This window comes from Electrophorus electricus, chromosome 16 (genome assembly GCF_013358815.1).
Source record: "Electrophorus electricus isolate fEleEle1 chromosome 16, fEleEle1.pri, whole genome shotgun sequence".
Classification (NCBI taxonomy): Eukaryota; Metazoa; Chordata; class Actinopteri; order Gymnotiformes; family Gymnotidae; genus Electrophorus; species Electrophorus electricus.
Window position 1 is genome coordinate 12055044 of NC_049550.1, and position 23477 is coordinate 12078520.

Here is a 23477-nt window from a genome sequence, read left to right on the forward strand (position 1 = left end):
AATCAGGTGTATGGTACAGTACATTTTACACATTTTAAAAATGAATCACATTATTGCCTTTAAAAATCATATTAATTTTTTTAACAAGTGCAATGACGAATATTCTATTTAAAAGATGATTTATTGATTAAAATCAGTGTATTGTAAATTATAGCTATATTTGTATGCGTTCAATGTGTTTCTTAAGTTTGTATTTGGTCCCAAACGTGTGGCATATGCCTCCAGAAGCACTCTTCGCTACCTTTCTAAAAAGACGGACTTTAACAGTATCTGTGCCTCCCCGATGTGGGATACAAACGTATGCTTAAATGCAGTTTTGAATCTTGATCAAATTAGTTCTCAGTTCACATACTGCTGTCGAAGGCCAGCACGCAAATGATGAAAGAGTTCACTTCTATGCATTCCGTCTGTAAATTATCCATAGACTCCTTGAGGGTTGCATGCTTTGATCTAGCAACTCTCTACTTGTACCTCTCTACTTGTACAGTTACAAGATGTATGGCTTTTAAACCACTACACAAGTGACCCTTAGGAAAGACCAAGGACTCTAAAAAGATTCCAGTGTATGTATGTGTGTGTGCACTCACTCTGGGTAGTTTGTAGCCTCATAAGGAGGGGGTAGGGGTGCTTTGTGAATTGGCAGGAAAGCACCTTTATTCAGTCTACCCAGCACTGGTATGCTCAGCAAAGGTGTGCAGATAAAACAGAATTTACATGGCTTCAGCATTCATTATTTTCAGAAAAGAAATGCACTTAAGTTTTTTCCCCTTCCCCAGTCTAAAATTAACTTACAATGTGACTTATAATAAAATATTTGTAATATTATTATTTAAACTATTATTGCATCGTCATGTATGTTCTATGTCCTGAATGAATGTCAATCAACATGAGAAGATGAAGAAAGCAGTTATGAAATGTGACGACATAATTGTCAAAACTTAAGAAAATAATCAGTAATCATCTTGAACGGTACAAGAACAGATTTGCATTAATAAAAATAACTGAATTCTTGCAACACACATTCTATCCAAAATATTGAAACTTACAATTGCATTTTTCTCATCCAGATAAAACATATTTGACTTCTCCAATCTGACTTTGGAGAAGAAATCTGCAGTGTTGTACACAAGCTAATCAAAACCTTGTATTAAACACCTCAGTAAGTGAGCGTCAAATGTTAAAAGCTATTAATAGTTTTGTAGACAGTTTGTGGCCACTGGTTGGTGCTGTATTCCTGCATGTCCACATTGCTTACTTCCAGATCTCCTATACTTAGAATAGAAAAGAAAGGGCTTTAACCTTTTTGTCTGTTTGACATTAAGGTATAAATCTGCTAAAATTAGTTGCGGCTGAATCCTGAGGTCTGATGAACAAATGTAGGTCACTGTGAGGTTACTGGTATGTCCATCATTTTTGTCAATGAAGAAACAAAGCGCTAACAATTTATGTATGTTTGATGAAAACTGAAGTTTTAGAAATCTTACAATTTGAATACATTTTGATGCAGGGTTATTCCTGTCGTGCCATGAAGCCTTATGTATAAACCAAATTAAGATATTAAATTTAGTTTTTAACCATATATCTGTGGCCACACGTGAAGAATCAGCAATGATTATATTATTTCTGAATACAAGTCCTTTACACATGTTTAGGTTCATATGATGAATTTTGGAGAGACCGTGTTATTTTTCCAGAGTTTATAATGCTTATTTTCAACAAAAATTAAAACAGGGACATGCAGAAGTGAAATGTCATTGTATGATTCAACAACAAGAAATGAAGCACTTACAAATGACAGAACTAAAACTTTATGCTTACAGTATGTAAATAAAGTGTATGTAACTACATGAACAGTTTCTGTATAAATTTTAACTATGCACAAAAAATAAACTAGTGCACATGACAAAGACATAACTCAACTTAACAACCTAGGGCAAACTGTGAGTTTATGTAAAAATTATCTTTGTATTTCAATGCAACGTTCCCCAGATGTACAATTTTTGAAAGCTCAAGCACATGCAGTTACACTGTGAAATTAATACAAGGAATCATAGCAAAATCTTTTCCCCCATAGTAATGATTTTGACACCCTTTTTCTTTGCAAGTCTGACTACAAAAACATTGTAGAAAAAAAAAAATCACTTAGATCATTCAACTTCACAACACACCTATAACTGTTTCTGTACCTGCAAAAGATGTGAAGAACAGGCCCCTGTAATCCAGAAAAATGTACAGTATGTATTATGCATTGATGCCTATCAAATGTGCCAAAGAAACTTTGCAAACACTGGCAAAAATGTCTACAATGGCCCATGTCTACAGTGCTGTTCTCAAACACACAAGCTCTTCACATTCTTCTTTTCAGAATCACTGAAAGAACTGCCATCTCACTTATACACTGAGCAACATACAGAATGTTTCATGTAGCGGTAAGGTATGAAGCTTTCATAACTCTTTAAAAATAAAATATTTAAAAGAGCAAACGTGGAAAACCTTTTCAGAAAAGAACAGTTATAATTTTTGGTAGTCAGATGTTCAAAACAAGGTATGTGTATACTGTTTATATAATGATACAAACACATATACACAAAAAGGCTAGAAGGTCTTCTTGGAACAGTACAAGATGCATAGCATGAATTTGGAGGAAAGTCCACATCTACCAAGACACCTTTTTGAAGAGCTGCCTTGTATGAATATTTCCAGTTTCCATTTTAAAATAAAGACAGTTATTCATCAACTATGTTGCAAGCCATTTAAAATAACCTATATGAAATAAACCTGTTAGTTCTGAAATATTCACATTTCAAACATTCACCTTTTGAATTTGGCCATCTGACCAAGAGATACTTTTCTTATTGAACTGAGACAAAGGTTCTACATAATGCCTGCTTAAGCATAGATTTCCTTAAGCTGATCCTCAGCTACAACAAAACCATTTTTTTCTAAAATAAAAATAATATAGTTATAATACAGTACATATAGCAATATGCATTTTGCTAAATATACTGCAGCTTCATTGAAAGCTTCACTGTTAGACTTCTTTGTATACACAGTATTGCATGTTATCATACTTAAAACACCTTATCCCTCTAATTTGACCATAATGCTAACATTCAACAATTTAGCTAATATTTAACTGTGGGGAGAACATTTGTAGATCCTTAATTCTGTAATGTTATATGTAGCAGGTAACTTACAGGTGTTCTTAGATATAATGAAAATTTGATTTTGATCAAACTGTTAAACTATGTTAGACTGTAACTGTTTAGACTACTTCAATAGTTTTTCTACCCCAAAGAACAATATTAATTGCCTTACAGGAAAAAAAAAAACCTCCTCTCACCAAAAACCCCCCAAAACAAACAAGCAAACAAACAAAAAAAATCTCAAAAACATACAAAACCATGCATCCACTGTTTCTAGTGTTTGTGTGTTTTGTTTTTTTTATTAAGTCTATAAAGATCTTCTTGAGGTGAAAAGATCACTGGTCAGAGAGCTCTTAATGCTACTGGTCCGCACAAGAGTACATTCTCCAGGATGGAACTGGAATTGGACAAACTGTTGACAAAACAATTAATGTCCTCTTTGCTCTTAATTACATTGTAAAATTTGATACTAGTATATATCTATTTATATTTATTTTCAAGTTTATTTAAATCCTCTACTCACATGTAAAATACAGTATTTACAAGTGTATACACACACAGTCATTCATATATATTCATATATATATATATATATATATATATATATATATATATATATATATATATATTCATATATATATATATATATATATATATATATATATATATATATATATATATATATATATATATATATATATATAAAATTTATTTATTTATTTATTTTAAACACACACACAAAATAGCTAAATATGTATTCTAAGAAGAAAAAAATGACAGCGCGTTTATAAAGCCAAAAGTGCCTCGGTACACAACCATCTTTGCTGTATAACACGATCCTTGACACTGCTGCCATTAAAAGGAAAAAAAAACATCCAGAGAGGAAACAAAACTCCAACTGGCCATATGTAGTCTGGCCGGCACAGAGGTTGCCTGGTAACAGGGGTACTTGTGTTAGCCGCACTCTTCCATACCCGTCACAGAACTCCAGAGTTCATTCATATTCCCATCACCACCTTGGCTCCAGCAGGGACACACCAAACCCTGGCCGCCTTTCCTTTGCTTTTTTTAATACAACTCCAAACAAACACTTGCTTCTTTTTGTAATCTCCCCCTGAAACCTATACCAGGCCAAGCTGGGCTCATACATGGATTTAATTAGCAACAATAAGCCCATGTTAGTAAAGGTAATAATAATAATAATAATAATAATAAGTCAAATATGACCACAGTCCCATGAACGGGGGGGGGGCTGTGATTTGCTGAGTTGTCAAGTATGCATAGTCAGTAAGGGCTTCTTTAACCAGCAGAACTTCAACACAATTCCCCATGTTCCCCACTGCAAAATGATGCATAAGGTACAGAGGATGAGGCACAGGCTGAGGCCTACAAGACCTTACAGTGAGCTTACAGTGAGCTTACAGTGAGCTCCGCCCAGCCCATGAACAGAACACTTAATAACTACAAACTGATGGAACAGGAAGTGGGCGGTAAGCGGCCCTTGCACTGTCCTTCTGTAAATGAGCTCAGGCTTCTGTCTTAACGTAAACCCATGACAGCGCCTGCCCTATAGCAGCTTAGGCTAACTCAGAGTGAATGATATATGATTTAGCATCATTTGAAAACCACCTCATCTCAAATGGTTCAATAAGTATAACCTTAGATAAAAGAACGAAAGAAAATACCCACAGAAGTCTTCTGTGTTCTCATCTGATATATAAACCACCGGAAATGAACTCTACTGTGCCACACATTCTCAAGTAGTTCAAAAAATATATAATCCTTTTTTTCCCCACCCTCACACACTCTTCATTTTGCTTCGCTAAAACTAAACTTCCACTTTGAGCAACAAAGTGCACCGGCTTGAGGAGATCGGTGCTGATCTTACTCTTCCTCCTCCTCCTCCTCCTCCTCTTCGTCATCGTCCTCATCGTGGCAGTGCGTGATCTCCTGCGGGGCTTGGGGGAACAGCTTGGGTGGCTTGACCTCGCTGAGCGAACGCGCGAGAACGTTGCGCTTGCACTCTGCATCCTTGCAGTCCACGCAGTGGCGGTTGCGGGTTGCCAGCGGTGACTCTGTGTCCGCATCCACGTGTGTGTGCTCCACCGTGGATTCATGGGGCATCTGCGCAAACAAACAAAACTATAAATGAAGAAAATAGTGCTGCACTGGTGCGTTGCAATGAAGATGAGCATTGAATGCTTTTACACACAGGATGCACATGATCATGGTGTCCAAATGTAATCCAAGACCTCAGTAATAATACACCCAACATGATGACTCAGCAACAATATATGCATATATAACGATATGCCTTAATATGCTGATTTCTTCTATGCTTGCTTTCAGATTGTGCGTGCGCGCGCGCGTGCGTGCGGGAAAGAGGAAGTGCAGAAGGTTGATGTGTGTGCGCACGCATCTGACAGAATGTTTTCTCAATGCCACAAGTCAGTATTCCAAATTCACAATACGTACACTGTCTGTCTTATTTTTGTGCCTCACCACCTTTTCAAAGCAACCACTTCCTATACGTTTGAAAATAAGGTGTACACACCCTTAGCCCTCAATGCCTGATATACAAAATTATAGTTATGATAAATAATTACCATCAGTCATGACAAAGAGATGGATTGCATTCTATGAAGCAGGTACGGGTTTTGGGTTTTTTGGGTTTTGAATTAAAATCACACTTTAAAGAGATATAATCATTTCTTAATTTTCTCCTGTACAAACTACAACAAATATTTAGAGGGACAAGATGGCCAGACCAAAACAGAAAACCACATTGGTCAAGGCTGAGTCGCCTGGGTTTGACCTGAAGAGGTCATTGTAATCCAAATGCTGGTTAATTGTAATCCAAATGCTGTCTTCCAGGTGTTTTTTTTCTTTATTTTATTTTATTTTTTTAAAGAAAACAGCCATAGCTGCACGTAACAACCACCAAGCAGTGATACTCAGAATACCACTGCCCAGTCATGGAAAGCAGAGTCATGGTTTATAATTACCTAAACAAGGGAACCTTTTAAGCGCAACTCAATTTAATCCCTGTGCCAGTTAAAGTGCACAAACACCACAGCACATCACGGAACAGCCCGACATCGACCGACAATACAAAACCACTGTCAATAGCATGATACAACTAACCTGGCTGTGAACTGTGTATGCTGGCTGCACACTATAACCTATATATATATAATTACCCACATCCAAATAAATTGTATACATAAGCAAATTGGCTACTGATCACCTGATAATGCAATTCCTATGTCTTGTAACACCCCCCACCCCTCCACTCTTTGGACATACACTGATCTCATACATGGCCTCTCTGGAATCCAAATTGTGGAAATCCATGATAGTGAGGGAGAATTTTAATCCCTGTGTGTGTCATCTCACCAGTACATGTGCAGTTGTGAACAGATAGCTGAAGAGGTAGTAGAGCAGTTTGATGTCTGTGTGTGTGTCCTCTCACTAGTACATATGTGGCTCTGAACAGATAGTTGAAGAAGCAGTAGAACAGGTTGATATTTGTGTGTGTGTGTGTGTGTGTGTGTGTGTGTGTGTGTGTGTGTGTGGGTGTGTGTGGGTGTCCTCTCACCAGTACGTGAGCAGCTCTGAACAGGTAGCTGAAGGGGTAGTAGAGCAGGTTTATGAAGGAGGCAGCGTACAGGTCAGCGTAGCGCATCACCTGTGACGCAAACAGAGTCTGGCGAGACCCACTGCGGAAGAGGCTGCCCATCATCCCGTAGCACATGTCCATGTCATGGGTCACTTTCTATAGAAGGAGATGAGTTCCCAACAACCTCTTTAGAATGTAACACCTTCCCCAGTGGGGAAAAACATGGATTAGATAATAGATTATGTTAAAAGATAAATATTAATAGATGAAAAGATCTATAGATCACTGCTAGTCCACAGTACCTCTCAACTTATTCCATTATTTATTATCTTAAATTGTTTGACCAGGTTCTGGTTTGTGTTGCAAGAAACTTCATTTGGCTCAGAGCACCAAAAAAGATCCTGTATTCTAGGTCTTTTGAGTTCTTGTATGTGACAAGTTATGTTGGACAGCTACTGTGTGTGTGTGTGTGTGTGTGTGTGTGTGTGTGTGTGTGTGTGTGTGTGTGTGTGTACCTTCACTCGTCTCTGGATGGCACTAATGTCCGGTCTCTCATTGCTGCTGCTGTCCAGATGTCTGAGAATGGAAGAAGGCAGGAGAGAGAAACAGGTCATGTCAAGGAGAGTAAGAGGCATAGAGTGAAAGAGGGACAAACAGCGAAAAAAAAAAAAAAAAAAGTGAAGTTAAAGAATTGAGAAATTCTCTGAGAGAGACATGTGTACTGGACAGAGTTGAGAAACTCCCTGAGCGATAATGGTATTTGAAGGGGACAGCAATATGGTGAGGTCACTCAGTGTAAAATAACCTGGCCTGCAGGAACCCCGAGCTTTACTGATGGCTACACCTTTTGACCAGTGCAAACTTTGTACCCAGAGCTCACGCATACACATGCACACACACATACCCCATTCAGGTGGAGAGTACTACAAAGAAAGCTTTACTCACTTGTATAGCTCTGCCAAGAAAATGTCCAGGCCCTGCAGTTCTTCAAACAGTGCTGTGAAAGACAAACAGAAAGACAGCTGTGAACAAGCCCTGACAAGTAACCCTCTCTCCTGTGTTTCTCCCCCCCGCTCCTCCCCATTTCATGCTCTCATCATTCTAAAAATGACTCCATTCATCTTCTGTCAAAAATGTACTCTCTCTTTATTCACTTTTATCTTCATTCTTTTCCATTAAGACTTTGAAGCACTGGAGGTCTACACACATTATACAGCTGCACCTTAAAAATAAAAACTTGGAAATACTGAAAACAATTCTACCGATTTAGCCTGATTAAATTCGCTTGCAGTTCAAGCCATTTTGCTTCACTCAGTACATTTAAGTTTCATGTGTAAACTACTGTAGAGGCAGTGAGTCATCTGTGCTCGTGGCTGGTGGAGCCTCTCTGGCTGGCGTGGCCCCCCACTCACAGCTCTTGTCGGTCCACACGTGCAGCTCCTGGGCAAGCTCAGGGATCACAAGGAAGGTCCTCCATCCCTGTCGCTTCTTGGACTTCAGGATGTCTCCAAAGATGTGGTCACCAATGTAGAGGATGTCCTTCCCTTTAGCGCTCAGCAGATCACACACAATGTCGGAAGAGCCTGTGGGCAGAGAGCCGAGCAGAGGGTGTTGTGTGTAGGGAATAAACATAAGCATTTTGTGGTACTGGGGTGTGCATGATGTATGTGGGAACGTGTGAGGTATGTCTACGGTATGCAGAAAGTATGGGTGGTAGAATTTAGTATTTAGATTGTGTGTTAGATTGGTGTGTTAAAAGTGGGTGTGCATTTGTGTGCGTGTGTGTGTGTGTGTGTGTCACCTCCAGAGTAGACTATGCCATGCTGTAAAGGCCCAGTGTAGGTTCCAATCTTCAGCCTCCCAGTGGACTATGACAGAACACAGGAATCATTATTCAGAGCCTCTTAACCTACACTACACACATATACACACACCACCTTAATACAGGTACTGTGTAATGCTTATACTTTCTTATACTTCTTTTCCAGCAGTTCATTGATCTTAGACCTGCTGGGACTGCAGGTTTGTTCTGTGAAAGCACACCACCTATTAGCTAGTCAGCACAGGATACTGAGTGTTGCTGAAGACCTAAAGTGTAGTCATCGAGAAGGCCTACTGCGCTGTTGTTCCAGAATGTGGAGCAGTGATTACACTGGCTGACTGCATGCCTATGCTCGCACGCACGCACGCATGTGTGTGTGTGTGTGTGTGTGTGAGAGAGAGAGAGAGAGAGACTCACCGTATCGACCTGTCTCAATACTGTACCCTCTCCGAAGAACAGCGGCTTCCGTGCGTCTACCAGTATCAGGTCAAAGTAGGACTGCCAGGGCCGGTGAGGAGAGCCATGCTACAGAAGAAAATGTGGCGTGAATTCAGCAGTGTGGAAAAAGTGTAGTGAATCCCAACACAACATCCCCTTCTCCAAAGCAGAACCAAGTTCACCCACATATGCTTGTTCAAATATGAGTAAACATTGAGAGGTGCTGTGTTATCCACTCTGACTGAACTAGTACAAGTGTTAACCAAACTACTTACCTTTGGCCCGTAAGGAAAATCAAACAGGTAGGTCATGATTTTCTGCAATTTAAAACGGATACACAAAAAAAAATAAAAAATAAAAATCACTTGGTGAAGAATTACACGTGTATTTCTTGTTTACTTTTTGATGATCATGTAGGCACACGTGCATGTGTGCATGCGTGGCTGTGTGAGTGTAACGTGGTATCTCTAAACTCACGTCGGTGTACTTGTAGTCGCTGTTGGTGGCCAGGAAGACCTTGGCGACCTCATTCATGCGGCTCAGCAGTAACGGCAGCTTAGGCTGTGGAGCAGGGAGAGTACTGGGATTCAGCGCACCGTACAGACCCTCACCGCCAGTCGCTGTTCTAGAAACAGCACAGCGGAAAGGACGCAGGAAAAAAATAAAATGGAGCCAGCCTGAGGAAACACTTACATCTTTCACCACATACTTCTCCAGGTTTTCCACGGTCTTCTCCTTCAGAGTTCCCTGTGGACAGGAGGACCCAGAGCATTCGATCTCTGTTCAGGATAAATATCAAGCTAATAGACCTGTGCATGGTCCATCATTAGTTTGCTGGGACCCACTGTCATTGCTGAGAGGAAAAATATCAATGGAAGCATTCCGTTTTCGAAAGTTGCTATACATAAACTACTTCAACGTCCAACCCAGAATCCCTTGCTACCTTAAAGTGGACCCAGTCGACAGCGTCGCGCACGTCCTGGAACATGCTCTTGAAGGACATGAAGAGGTCCCCGTCTTTGAAGCCTGTCTCACAACTAAAGGGGTTCAAAAAGGGAGATGACGCTAAGACTCGGTGCCCTTCGAGTTGGCTAACACACACTATCGACAGTCAGACATGGTTTAAATGGGACAGTCTTCCCTTGTTTGAGGTTGTTCCGAGCCAAACAGGAAAGCCCTCTCCCCCTAAAAGGACCAACAATCCATTTCAGAGGACATGCATCCATACCAGAACAAATCACACACTCAATTACATCTGCACGGGCTTAAGGCTATAAGGCGGAGTGTTGAAATTATGAGTGTTATTCATTACATATGTTCCTTGATTCTGCTCTTAAAATTATTGCTTATTTGCTCTATGAGATACATGCTATAGGATTAGTTATTATAGATTAAGATTAAAATTTTAGTTGTCATGCCTGTACACAGTTCAGTGTACTACAACTGTTCTATAATAATAGGCTTTTAAAGCATGCCATAAAATGATTTTGCCACATTGTGATTTGCTCATCATCAGTTAACAGACGAATATGCAAACCACTGATAAGCCTTCCTCAGCTCGCATGTGTGCGCATGTCCATACATGTGGATGCAGTATCCAACATAACAGTTGTCACAGCAGTGCTATCAGAGAAATTCTCACCTGGCATAACGGTCACAATTGGAAAAGAAGTCAACCAAGCAGGCGTAGAGGTAGGTTTCTATGTGGCAGAGAAAGGAAGACAGTGGCAGATATTGTAATGTCATAAATAGCTTGTATACTAGCATTTAATTTGGCCTACTTGTCATTGCTAATATACAATTTAAATTTACAGCAAACTTAAAAAGTAATTCAAACCTGGCACAGTTTGGTCAAATACACATAAAGGTAAATATAAAGCAGTTAAAAATATGAACTGTGAATTTAAACAAACAAACCATCAACAAGGAAAACTGTAAGCGGCTCCAGAGATATTCAAAGTATTCAAAGTTTTTTTATTTGTCACGTACATAGTCATACATGGTATAACTCGCAGTGAAATGCTTTTGTGACTGCTCTGTCTGAGCTGAGGGGACACAGGGATACATACAGTATATGTATACTATTATATATGTATATAAATACACACAATGTACAATGTATATTTATATGTATATATGCGTATATGCCAGCAACATGGCTGGTCGGGATGAAGGATGGTGACCAACAGCCTACCTGGCAGGTTGAAGAGAGTGTTGAGGATGTAAAAGCGCTCAGTGTCATCACGCTGGATGAACTTGTTGGGGTAGAGCTCTCTTATGTCAGGCCTGGCGTAGGGCAGAGGAGCACTATGAGAACTCTGTACAAATGGAGTGCCTCCGTATGGGAAAAATATACTACAACAACTTACAAGTTACAGCACCTCATGTAGTGCTATAGATTGTGACAAAGCAGACGTACGTGAGTGTGCAATTAGTTAGGTTACTTACTATGTGCAAATTACATGCTAATGTTGGAGAATAACATGCAATGATGTATGCCAAGTTAGATTTATGTGGGGTTCAGTTACTGGGGATTTTGAGGATTTTATTAACATATCAAGTAAGATGTTTTCTTACCCCCGCAGGAAGTTAAAGCCATGTACACAGACCAGGATGTTACCATAGGCGTCCACCTTTAGAAGGTTACCGTACAAGGTATCAAACACCAGCCCTCTGGAGTAAAGCAGAGAATGCAATGTTGATGGTTAAGCTTATTTGTGGACTCACTAACACTAAATGACTCACCATGACTCAAAAGAAATCACACATCAAGAGGAACTGGTGACATTGTAGTAGAACCTCTAAGCAGTTGTTTATAATCTTAGAGTGGCTTACCTAGTAGGGAAGGAGGGGTCATAGACAAAGCTGAGCAGTTCCTGTGGGTAGCCAATAGAGACCAGCCGTTCCACAGTCAGGTCAAAACCCAACGACTCATATTCTGGAGATTTGTACACTAAAATAGTACAAAAGCACAATACAGTTCATTGCACTGTAAATTATCAAATGTTTGAGTTTTCACTTGGTAAAGCATGTTCTTTAAATCCTAAAGGAACCATTTTTGTGCATTTGATGCAAATTTTTAATTCATTTAAATCCAGAAATAAATTACACTACTACACTACTACACTACTGGGCTTCATAGCACTACAGCCATTGTCAGTTATATTCCTGAGTTATATTCCTAATGGTTCCTGAGAAACATTATATTTGATGCCTCGTTCTTAAAACAGCTCTCATTGCTAGAAATAAAGCTGCATGTCAAAGTACAAACATAAGAGTATTATTTTAGGGTCGTTGTGTTGCAGCTTCACCCTGGGCACCCGAGAAGAGTGTCCAACACCCCTGTGGAAAAACATCACGGAGTGCAAAGCTAACCGAAGTATTCACATTGCATTCACATTGGCTTAGTGGGATCCCCAAATGTCCTGTGATCTAATCTGGAGTGATACTGGATACATTCACCCTTTTACATTTAAACCCGATTAAAGCCCCATGCCTGTGTAGGAGGCCCTGCTACCATTTCAGAGACAAAAGACCCAGCAAAGAACTTTGAGTCCTCTGTCTGTTTTTCCAAGCCAGAACTCAAATGCAAGCAGGATAAAAATAAGAATAAGAGGGACATCAACAAAACAACATATGACAAAGCACAGAAAGAGACTCTGTCCAGCTCTTGTCGCTCATTGCTATGAAGGAGAGAGGAATGTGTTTGCACTGCTTGTGGATGCTTCGTCAGGTCACGCTTAAGAAAAATTGATGCAGCTAGGAGTGCCTCAGGAAGCAGCATTGGGGCCTCTAGAGATCCTCAGGGTTAGATGCGGCCAAGTGGCAAACAATTATGGAAAACGAACTTTTATTATCAGAGTTCTCTGTGCCCATGACAGGGTTCTATCTGAACGCTTAAGAAATGCCTTAAAATAGCTGTATTTTATCTTAACTGTTGCTAGTTATATATAGCTTATTGCCCATTTTATGTACACTCTGCAAAAATGTAAGTAGTGTAGTGTGACAGTCTGCTTTGTATGTCACATTTGCACTAACCAAATGTGTAGCATTCCTAAATAAAAGCGATTATGTTCTGGATTCAGCATTTACCTTTGTTAGTGTTCTACAGAAACAAGTATTTTTTCCTATGCCACCTCACCTGTTGTCTGAATGATGAAAGATTCAGGGTTTAAACTGCCATATTTACTTTCTCACCAGCCAGCATTTTTTTTTGTGTTTGCTATTACCAGCTTCTTGACCTATTTAAGCGTGAACAGAACATGAAGGCATGTAACACACATACAGCACCACAACAAGCAGAGCAGAGGCATGCTGCCAACAAAGTCCTACAGAGTCTGTAACTCAGACCAGATTCCTTTATCCAAATAGCAGACCTACATACGCGCATCCCCCCCGTTTCCAACTAGCTCCATGGGCCTCCCAGCCCTCTTAAGCTCTGGGCTGGTACAAAGAAACCTATTTTGAGCATCTTTCCCTTTCTGTCATCGCTCCCATCAGCACCCTTTTGGTAATCCACAGTCCTTTGCAACCTTGGGACCATGACAGAGCTAGCACACTACAACTATGCATCATGGAAATATTTACTGACAGAAAATGTTGGTAACAGCAGTTTAAGATTAGACTTACTAGTGTGGGCCAAAAGAGGAAAAAGATGTGCAACAAATAATACCAAAACAACATGGCTGAAAACATTTCTAATCAAGATGCAAAATGCAGAACAAAAGCATAATTAGCTGGCTCATGTCTGCACCAATTTGACCATGATTTCATCTGAGCACGCAAGATCTTAAATAGCAAAGTTCACTTTGAACTCTCATTCTAATAGTTAAGATGGTCTTAACCTTTTGTTCCTTCATGGGAATGCTGGCCTTAATTAGGACTTTTGAATGGGTTGTTAATATCAGTGAGGTTTAAAGTTGCTTTGAGATGTAGCAATACCTGAAATTCATCTGCACAAACAGTCAAACACATCAAGCAAAGGGAAAGCGTGCTATAGGCTTGTCTACAGTTCACTCAGTGTAAAGGGCCTAAGGTTTCATTTACTATAACACTGCAAACTGGTGCCACACTGATCAGGGACAATGGCCTACCCAAAGTGCTATCTGATATTATCTTGATAGTGTTAGCTATGCTTTACGTCCAAAATTAGAGTTAAAAAAAAATAGATAAAGGTTTCGTAATTCACCTTCTATACTCTCTGCAAATTCAATCCAACAAGTCTCTAATCATTTTCCGTGATCTAAAGCTTTCTATGGATCACAACAAAAACAATACTACCATTAATAATTTAACTTCCAGTATAAAACATTAGACTGATTACAATATGAACATCAGCAATGCGGTTCTCCAGTCTTCATTATAATTCTGACAGAAACATTAAAATGGAAATAAACCTTAATCAGTCTTAATCAGTAGTAGGTACATAATGTCACAATTAATTTTTTTACTATGGTACTGGTCGGTTGTTGGGGATTCCTATTCCCACTATGTGGAAGTGTTAGACTGCATTTTTGAGCTTGTGAAGTATATCATAATTTTTTTAATCATCACAATATGACAATATGGCAAATAAATGGTGTATCTATGAGAAGCCCTTCTCTAGTTCATGAGAATTTCCTGTGGCAGGGTATAAGAGCAGCCATCTGGCCCCTCAGGCTCAATTATGTTCCCCTTTAGCCAGAGCTTCACTGACAGATCATTATACCCCAGAAGCATGCATGTAGGTTTGCACGTAGAAATGCTGTCTGACAGCCTAGTGCACAGGCCCACAGCCAGGGAGTAAAACACATACCTGAATGTCAAAATAAACAGTTTAACATGCTTGATGCAACATGAATCTACAGTTTTCAGAGAACAAACTGTTCCTGTGGTGAAGAGGGTCATGTACAATATGCATTCAGTTTTGGAATAAATGAATGGTAAAGTTTTTCAAAAATCTTTTGAGTGTTTGAATGGACTGCATCTGAATGGGAATGTGAATAGCCACATACTGAATTCAGATGTCATCAGTTCACATTGATTAAGTCTGTCAATCTGATTAAGGCCTGTCAACACCCTGCTGGGATGGAGAACCTGACCTTTGAACTTTCAGATTGTCCAACAAGAGTTCTCACATTATTTTTATTGCAGCCACCAATCTCAAACATGGCAAGTGAACTGATTAATCTTGAACCTTATACATCTGAACTAGGTGTTAAAGGGCTGCGGACACTCTCAATGTCTTGCTTAGGTGTGTATGGAGCTGGAACACAGTGAATATGTGGACTGGCTGGGTATCCTTAAAGATCAGATTGAGGAACTCTGATTTAGACCACCTGAACTGGAGAGGAAATGTAAAGTAAAAAAAAGTAAATGATCTCTACAGCAGAGGGACTTTACTACGTATTATGAATATGTTATATGCTATTAATATATTTGAATTATATACTGAATTGAATTATATTGTATTTAAAAAAGAAAGCCAGTGGAAATTCAGTTTTTTGGCTGATTAGCAGTAGCAATAACTGGGTGATAAACATTATAGCTACATCCTTCATTATGGCTCTGCGCTACACCGTCCTGTGAGGTTCAGAGGCATAGTGTCAGTGACCTAAGAGAACTTGGTGAGGTTTGCGGTTGCAACCTGATCATGACATGTGACAACATGATAGCCCTCACTCTTGTAAACATTACTACTAGGTTACAGGCAGCAGCAAAAGCTGTGGATGATGACAGCTGAGCACCCACAAAATCTCACTGGGGGTTCACAATGGAAGCAGACCGTGGAGAGCGTTACCCCCTCACGCCAGTGAGCCATCAGCACTGGTGCATCATAGCAATGGTCCGCTCTCCTAAAGCAAGCAGTCCAGATTTAGTGTCCAGTCGCCCTGCTAGTCACGAAGATGCAGTACAGAATGCAAGGAGATGTCAGAAACCCTATGCATCTGGTCCATGTTAAAAATGTTGTGCAAACCAAACCCTGAATGGTTTTGGTTTGCCAGTAGATCCAAACGACATTAATATATCAATATATAAACAAGGTGGCCTAATTTGCTGATCAACATTGCGTGCAAAAGGAATTTTAAAGTATGTTTCTAAACAAAATGGCCACTCTGGGATTTGATCCCCTTGGAAAGAGACATTTTAAAGGTTAAGAATGAAATAAATCTTTGTATGATGGGAAATATTGCATGTATTTTTCAAATTCCTGAACCCAATGAGGAACATCTAAATATACCCAGGAATTCTACTGTATGTTTACTCTGAGACTCTGAGTATCTGTGTTGCTGCCTATTTTTGAGTCAAGGAAAAGTTACCTTCTCCCTGGTAGGTGTAAAAATTTCACAGCAGTAAGGGACTGTGGTCAGTTTTAACAAGACAGAAATGGCACTGATTATACACCAGTGAGCCTCTGGCACCCAAAATGGCTGACATTCACAAAGTAAATGGCGGCAAGTTGGTTAAAGAGGAATGTGTCAAACTCCTGCAAACGAAATGGTTTAGCATGGAAGACATAGGGGCTTACCTGCTAAAGTATAATCCATGTCAAACCCAAAGCATTTGATTTTCTCCATAGCTAGACTTCTGTTCACAAATACTCTGAAAAAAAGGAGAAAGTAGGTGCTTTGTTATTTTATTAATATAAAACACACAATAGCAGTATTATACCTATAAGACCTCTAAAGTACAGCAACAGAAATAGACTAGAGACATCCTGTTAAATACATTTTCCTTGCTAATACAAATACTGGATGAGGGGTGGGGTGGACTTTTACTACTGTCCTTTAAATTCCATAGCTTTTACATTTCTGACCTAAAACCTAAATGTATCACATCACCTTTCCGAGAGAATAAAAAAATTCCAAGATTAAGCTGTAAACTGTCCAGACTTAAGAAAATCAGCTGTAGAATTTTGAGTAAAAGGCTTCCTCTTTGATAGGGACCGTGTGCTAAGATTGATCTGTGATGTTGTGTCAAGAAAACACAACTGATCGTGAACACTCCAGTGATGGCCCTAGTCAGGATAATGCCCATTGATTAACTCATTTTAATGTTTTTGATCTTCAAGTAAGTGAATATCCTATCAAAAGAGCATTTTTTATATATAAAACTGCAATTACTGCATATGAAACATTTTATCTTAATGTTAACACTATCACCCATTAAATAAACAGCAGCAATTATAGGCAAAATATTTTAAGGTTTCATCATATCCATACACAAAAACAAGACTTATACAAACTTATACAAGAACAAGACCAGCTCCCGAAGTATGTTTTTAGCATTCAAAACTATTTAATTTCCACCCTACCTCATAGCTGTACAAGTACACATGCGATCCATTTTCAGGCTGGATGTCACTGTCATACCAAGGCTGTAAAGCCCAACTACCTGTCCACAGCACAGCCACTCCTCCCCTGGCCCCAAAACAACGGTCCACTCCATTTGCTTCCTTGCCATTCAATTTCTGGTCTGCTGCAAAAATGACTGTGACAGTTTTGCTAGCTTCTCAGTTTCTGATTCTGTTTTTGACCTAAGGGCTGTTTGCTTACCCTCAAAAGACTTCTAGAACAGTAAACCAGGCAGCTCATTAACAAGCAATGCAGACAAACACTTACAAAAAAACGTATCTTCTTTTACTTCCACATTCTCATGGTACCATTTATAACTATCAAGTGATGACTAAGACTATACTTTAAGACTATGGAATTAATTCAGTTGCAAAGGAGATCAGGGTTGATGTAGTTCATATGTAGTTAGCTTATTGAACCATGAACCTAGAGGTGAACCAAGTGTAGCATAACTCAGTTCAGATAACACAGTCACCTTTGGACCTCAAACAAGCAGTACAGCCAGAGGCATCCTTCCTAGAACTGCGTGACAACTCACATTTTAGCTTATCTTCCATCATTATCACATGGAGAAACGAACATGGTGATGCCTTGCTACACACTAAAACCTAACAGGTTACAGAAGTATGTTACACACTGTAAATACATTATAAATAATACTCTCCCATTTCCTTAAATACAGACATTGTTAAATGTCAAAACACCCGAGCGTGGAAAAAAGTGAAAGACATCATGGCTACCTGAGTGACGCCTGCCCTGGCACCATGTGCAGGAAAACTGCTGGACCTAAAGGGCATTACATAACGCCAGTGGGATGGCAGTCTTGTCCTGCATTCTTTTCCTCCATGCTCCTCCTCACTGAGGTTAAGCATCTGCACTCTGTCGTTTGTGTGTCACATGTCCCACCATTGGTCCTGCTCTGCGGCTCTGCCCAATTTAGCTCCAAAACATCAATTTACAAGTCAGCCCACTGCCCACACCCTGCTGCCTATTGTGCCTATGTTTATGAAATGGTGTGTCACATGCAAAAAGACTGAGTGTGTGCTGACTGAATTCTAAATCAAAGATGCTGTAAAAATGTCTTTAGCTTAAAATGAGTTCAAGCCTCATTGCCCAGGCACAAAAATATGAGGAGAAACAAAATGGGTGGCTCCATCCCCTCTGAGGCCAGCAATTGTGTCAGTAACAAACTCAGTGATACTTTTTTGAGCCTCTGAAAAACTACTGACAAGCAACTATGCAGGCCTGCTACTTTAAAAGCAGATTACAGAGCCAGGACACACATCTTCATTAACCCAATTTGGTGGGTAAGCCCAGTTAAATCACATTAATTATGATTGACAACATATGTAATAAATCACCACCCTCCCCCTTAAAATCTGAGACCATTACCAATCTTGTTTTTTACAAAAAATCCAATAATATAAATTCTCTTTTTATACTTAGGTGGATCAGTTCTGGCTTTCTGTTTAGTACAGAATCTGAAGCGATCTGAAGTGATCTTCTAGAGAAGCACATACACACTCGGGAATATTTATACTGATAATGATCCTGTTTTATACTAGCCTTCGCAGCTCTCTTCTGCAGTACATGAATGCATAACTGAGATTATTTATACATTTATTTATTTAATATTTATACATTTCCTTTATTGGAATATTCCATGATTAGCATGGCTATTGCCAGATCTGAAGCCATACGTGTGCTCACAAATTATCATAGGTATGGTTGACTGAATCTCACAATACAGATTAGCAGGTATCACACTATGATTGGACAGTATGAAGGTAATGCAGTACACCCCAGTATTTAACAATGATGATGGTAGTTCAAGTTAGTCATGGCATGTCAAAATGGCAACATCCCAAATTTCTGCTACATGCTTACATTGTAAACTGCCAAGTTAACAGACTCAGCACATTTATGGGGGGACCGGACTGATTAGTGGTTGAAGTGCTCACTGTTTGAGGTCACACACTTATAGAAAGGGGGAAAAGCCAAAATGGCTGACAGCTAGTACATTTAATAGAAAAATGCTACTGCTGCACTGGCAGCATTTTGGATTCTTTCTCAATGAAAAAGGAGAACCAGCAAATCTTGATGAACAAGTATGTATAAAACACTCACAGCTAAACATGAAGCAAATGAAAAACAAAAAACCCTTTAATTGCTTCATGGATGCCATCAACCTCAAAAAGCTGGATGGTCACTGCTGGAAAAGCCGCAATGCAACTATCACCTTTAATGGGTGCTGTTGCCAAATCTACAAAATATACAAGGGACAATGGACAATGGAAGGCATGCACATTAGCGATTACAAAATATCTTGCTAATGAAATGGTGTCATTTCACACAGTCAAAAGAAATGTCATTAAAAGCCATGAACCAAATACTTGATTGCCAGTACCAGCTGTCTGGAAGAAAATACAGCCATTGCAGAAATATGTAAGTTCCACAGGATATACACCTGCTGCGGTTGAGGGCCAAAGCAAAGAAAACAATTTCAATATTAATTATTACAAAATTTAATAAAATGCATTTTATTAGGCAGATGTGTTTTTTTTAAATTAAGTAGTACACAGATTATATATGAGTTTATATAAAATATTTGGCTCAAGATTTTCTTAATATTTTTTGACAGGACTGTGCTATACACTTGGGGTCTAAGCAGCCAATGACGTGCCTGTCCAATGGTCAGCCTAAGCTGTAAGACATGTCCTGGCAGTCGGAAAATGAAGCAGTATCTCCCTGACATGGCAAGACACAGATGTTACCCAGACTACCAATGCTACACTGAAAAACCTTCCATTTATGTGCCAGCTCCTCCATATTCCTTCATACTTTAGCTGTGCAATGAAGATCTATTGGCAGCCTTAGGTGACAATTTTCTGCTGATTTCTTCTTAGCCAACCCTTGGATTTTGACCTTAAATATTACTGCTGACCAAGAAAGATCCCGTGCTTGGATCCACGAAGCAAAGAGCAAAATAAGACAAGAAAGAAAAAAAACTGCAAAACAGAGTATAGTATAAATAACACTGGATAGTTTTTTTTACCAAGTTGTACCAGTGTCTCAAATGCAGCCATCTTACACCACGTCTTAGCATTTACTTTTCAGTCATTCCCTTTTCAACCCAATTAGATATTACATATTTCCCTGAGGAGTCTGACAAAACTTGGACTGGGATTAAGAACCCTGGGATTAAGAAGTGTGATGGTTGGTTAAATCAACACATGACATATTGATTTTAATTTAATTGTTTTCCTCTGCACAGACTCCAACAATCTGTTCTGCAGCTAAAACCTAAAGGAATGTAATTTTTGCCATAGTAAGTAAACTGAAATTATGTTAAAAGGAAATTATTAAATATTAAATTAATAGTAAAATATTAACAGAATAATAGGTGCTTGTGTAATAACATCAATGAACCATACCTGTGATATGCTTCACGCCTGTATTTCTTCATAGCCAAGCCGTCCATATTGGCTGGGAGGTCTGCGTAATCCTGAAGTCGGTCGCTCCATGAAGTGGTCATATTTAAATCCTTCAACCTCAAAATTCAATCTGAAGGAAAGAAACAAGGTGGATATTATGCGGACCATGCTGTGATGTTAAGAGAGATGATAAGGACATATCTCTTTTCTCAGTTGTCTCTGAGAAAGGAGCCCAGCAAAAAGCCCATTAACAGCAAACTTTATAAAACAGCTTTTGAAGTCATTGACCGCTGACAGACTTCAATCACTGAACTGTCCTCCTAGCTCTGGGACATCTTGTAACTTGATTAAATTACTATACAAGAAAGGAATGGCCTTATCTATGACTGAAAACACTCTGAAATGTTAAAGGAATCTGGCCTTGTCACACAGAAACAAAGCCAAACTCAGCATCTGTGAGAAGTCATAACTGAATCTGATACTGAGGCTTTGGGCAAAATGAGATTTACATCATGTCCAGTGCCACAGCTAGTTTCTTTGGCCAGGTGAGTAGCCCCAAGCTTGAAATACCTCAGTGTCTAACATCAATTATTGCGTTTGAACTACCAGACTAAAGTAACCAAAACAAAGCTCATTGTTATCAGCTTATGACATAAGCTGAGCTGTTTCTGCCTGCATTTCTTTAAAAGAAGGTAAACTAGCTCGCATTTTACATGATGGTTAGATAACTTCCTAATCTACCGAAGCAAGATAAATGATTGGCACTGCCTTAGTCTGAGTCAGCATTTCCTTGACCCTGTAAATCTTGATGACTGTACTTGTACAAACAAGCTGGAAGGCTAAGAGGCAGAGGACAGAGGCTAAGGAATAGAGGAGTGACAGGGTTGAAATAAAGCTGCCTCAGTGAACAGTTGACTTTGAAGAAAAGTAGACTCTTTTTTCTTTCAGATTTTAGACAAATCCCATGGGAGACAAAGAATGAAAGAAAAAAAAATACAGACCCTGCTTTTGACTTAAGAACTACAAGCAAAGATAATGACCAGAGTCCTTTTTCACAAAATCAACTTCGTGTTAAGATCATCTTAAATGAGTGCTCTGAGTAAAACTTACTCTACATTTTAAAGATGATCTTGTTTTAAAACGCTTTTAGATAGGTTAGACAGTCAATGAGCGTCTGCCACATGCTGTAAATATATATATTAGTTTTTCTAGCATCCCATGTCAAGCAGCACAGTAGTTATCATTTTTGCTCAAGACAGTACTACTTGGATTTGTATAAGGATTTCAGTTATAGCTACACAACGTTACAGTACTCTGAAAACATCAATAAAATTAACATTAAAATCAATTTAGTGACGCAAGTTAAAAAGATTCAGGGTACAATAACAAATTCGGAAATACAAATATGAACTGAAACTTTGTATAAAACTTTTTCGACATTAATCAGATTATCTCAGTATTTAGCTAACCTAGCTAACAACCTAATTTATCGTAGCTAGCCTATTACTGTGAAGATGACTGACTTAACGTAATCAAACAGATTTTTTTTTTACCTCTGGGTAGCTAATTTACATTACCTATAGCTAGATATTATCTGCATTTTAGCTCGCTGTCTTTATTCTATAGCTAAAGAAATAACCTCTAGTTAGTCAAATACGAATAATACTGGTGCAGAGTAATGACCCAGTTAACGTTACCGAGGTGAACAGACTAGCCCTGACTGGTTAGCTATGGATAACGTTACCTGACAAACACATTTCTCAACTCGGCTGATTAACTAGCTAACTAGCTAAGTTATTCTAGCTAGCTAGCTAGCTTGGACACGGAGTACAGACAAAAAGAGCCTTGGCTTTGTGCAGTGCAACGTCCAACATCGCCAACCTTTTATTTTTGATTTAGCTAAGATAGTTGTTAGGTTAACGTTTCATCTTACGCTTCTTGAGAGACCATCAGAAGAGCGATGAATATAAAACACCACAAAGTAAATAAACGTGAGGCAACCTTACCGCAAAAAAAAAAAAAGAAAAAGCTGACAACTGTAGCTGGCCGTTTTAAATTCGATTTTCGCTCACTCACCTGTTTCTGAAGCAAAAGCAATACGTGCACAATCTGGAAAAGCTGAGCATTCGCTTTTAACAAGTCCTGAAGAGAAAATATCAACGATAAACGCAGTTCTGTTGCCAGCGTCTCGCTTCTGCCGTACAGTCAATAAAAACCTGTCCCTGATTCGCGGAGTAACGGGCGGTACTTTCTGCAGGGGGCGTGGTAATCTGTCACTCACATAACACAGGCCACGCCTGTCGTTAGATGTGTGAAGATCCGCCAGCATCACAAGACAGAAAAACGGATCGACTTGTAGCGCAATGTATTAGTTGTGTTGAAAAAACAAACAAACCACAAGTTCAAAAATGTATCAAATGGAAAAAACAGTAGCTGCAGTTTTTAAATGCTGCGAAATATAAAACCGTGACCGCGCTGTTAAACTATGTTATTCAAAATAGGTTCCGAGATGTTCCCTTCTCCTGTTAAAAAATAAATAAATTAGTTTCTTTCCTTTCGAAACTTCAAAGTAAAAAGTTGTAAAGGAGTAATCCGCGTCGCGATCATTAAATTAGGCTGCAAGTAACATTAAAACTTGCAGCCTAAAATCAATTTTAGACGAATAGTATAGATAAGTATAATGAC

General features: G+C 39.1%; 1 protein-coding gene across 3 annotated transcripts; it reads right to left on the reverse strand.

Annotated features, from left to right (window-relative positions):
* Positions 1–3882: 3882 nt before the first annotated feature.
* On the reverse strand, positions 3883–23022 carry nt5c2b (5'-nucleotidase, cytosolic IIb). Of its 3 annotated transcripts, XM_035534775.1 has the most exons (18): positions 22869–23022; positions 20793–20922; positions 16533–16606; positions 11861–11978; positions 11603–11698; positions 11220–11311; positions 10668–10725; positions 9969–10062; positions 9719–9772; positions 9503–9586; positions 9301–9342; positions 9005–9112; positions 8567–8633; positions 8178–8348; positions 7711–7762; positions 7281–7341; positions 6745–6921; positions 3883–5270 (listed from the first exon to the last, which is right to left on the reverse strand). In XM_035534775.1, the coding sequence occupies exons 2-18, from the start codon at positions 20891–20893 to the stop codon at positions 5031–5033; spliced, it is 1689 nt and encodes a 562-aa protein (XP_035390668.1). In that variant the 5' UTR covers positions 20894–20922; positions 22869–23022; the 3' UTR covers positions 3883–5030. The 3 variants fall into 3 exon arrangements, with proteins under 3 accessions (XP_035390668.1, XP_035390667.1, XP_035390669.1); XM_035534774.1 differs by lacking the exons at positions 20793–20922; positions 22869–23022 and adding an exon at positions 17319–17909; XM_035534776.1 differs by lacking the exons at positions 11220–11311; positions 11603–11698; positions 11861–11978; ... (1 more) ...; positions 20793–20922; positions 22869–23022 and adding an exon at positions 10167–10210 and having other exon boundaries at positions 10668–10705.
* Positions 23023–23477: the final 455 nt, after the last annotated feature.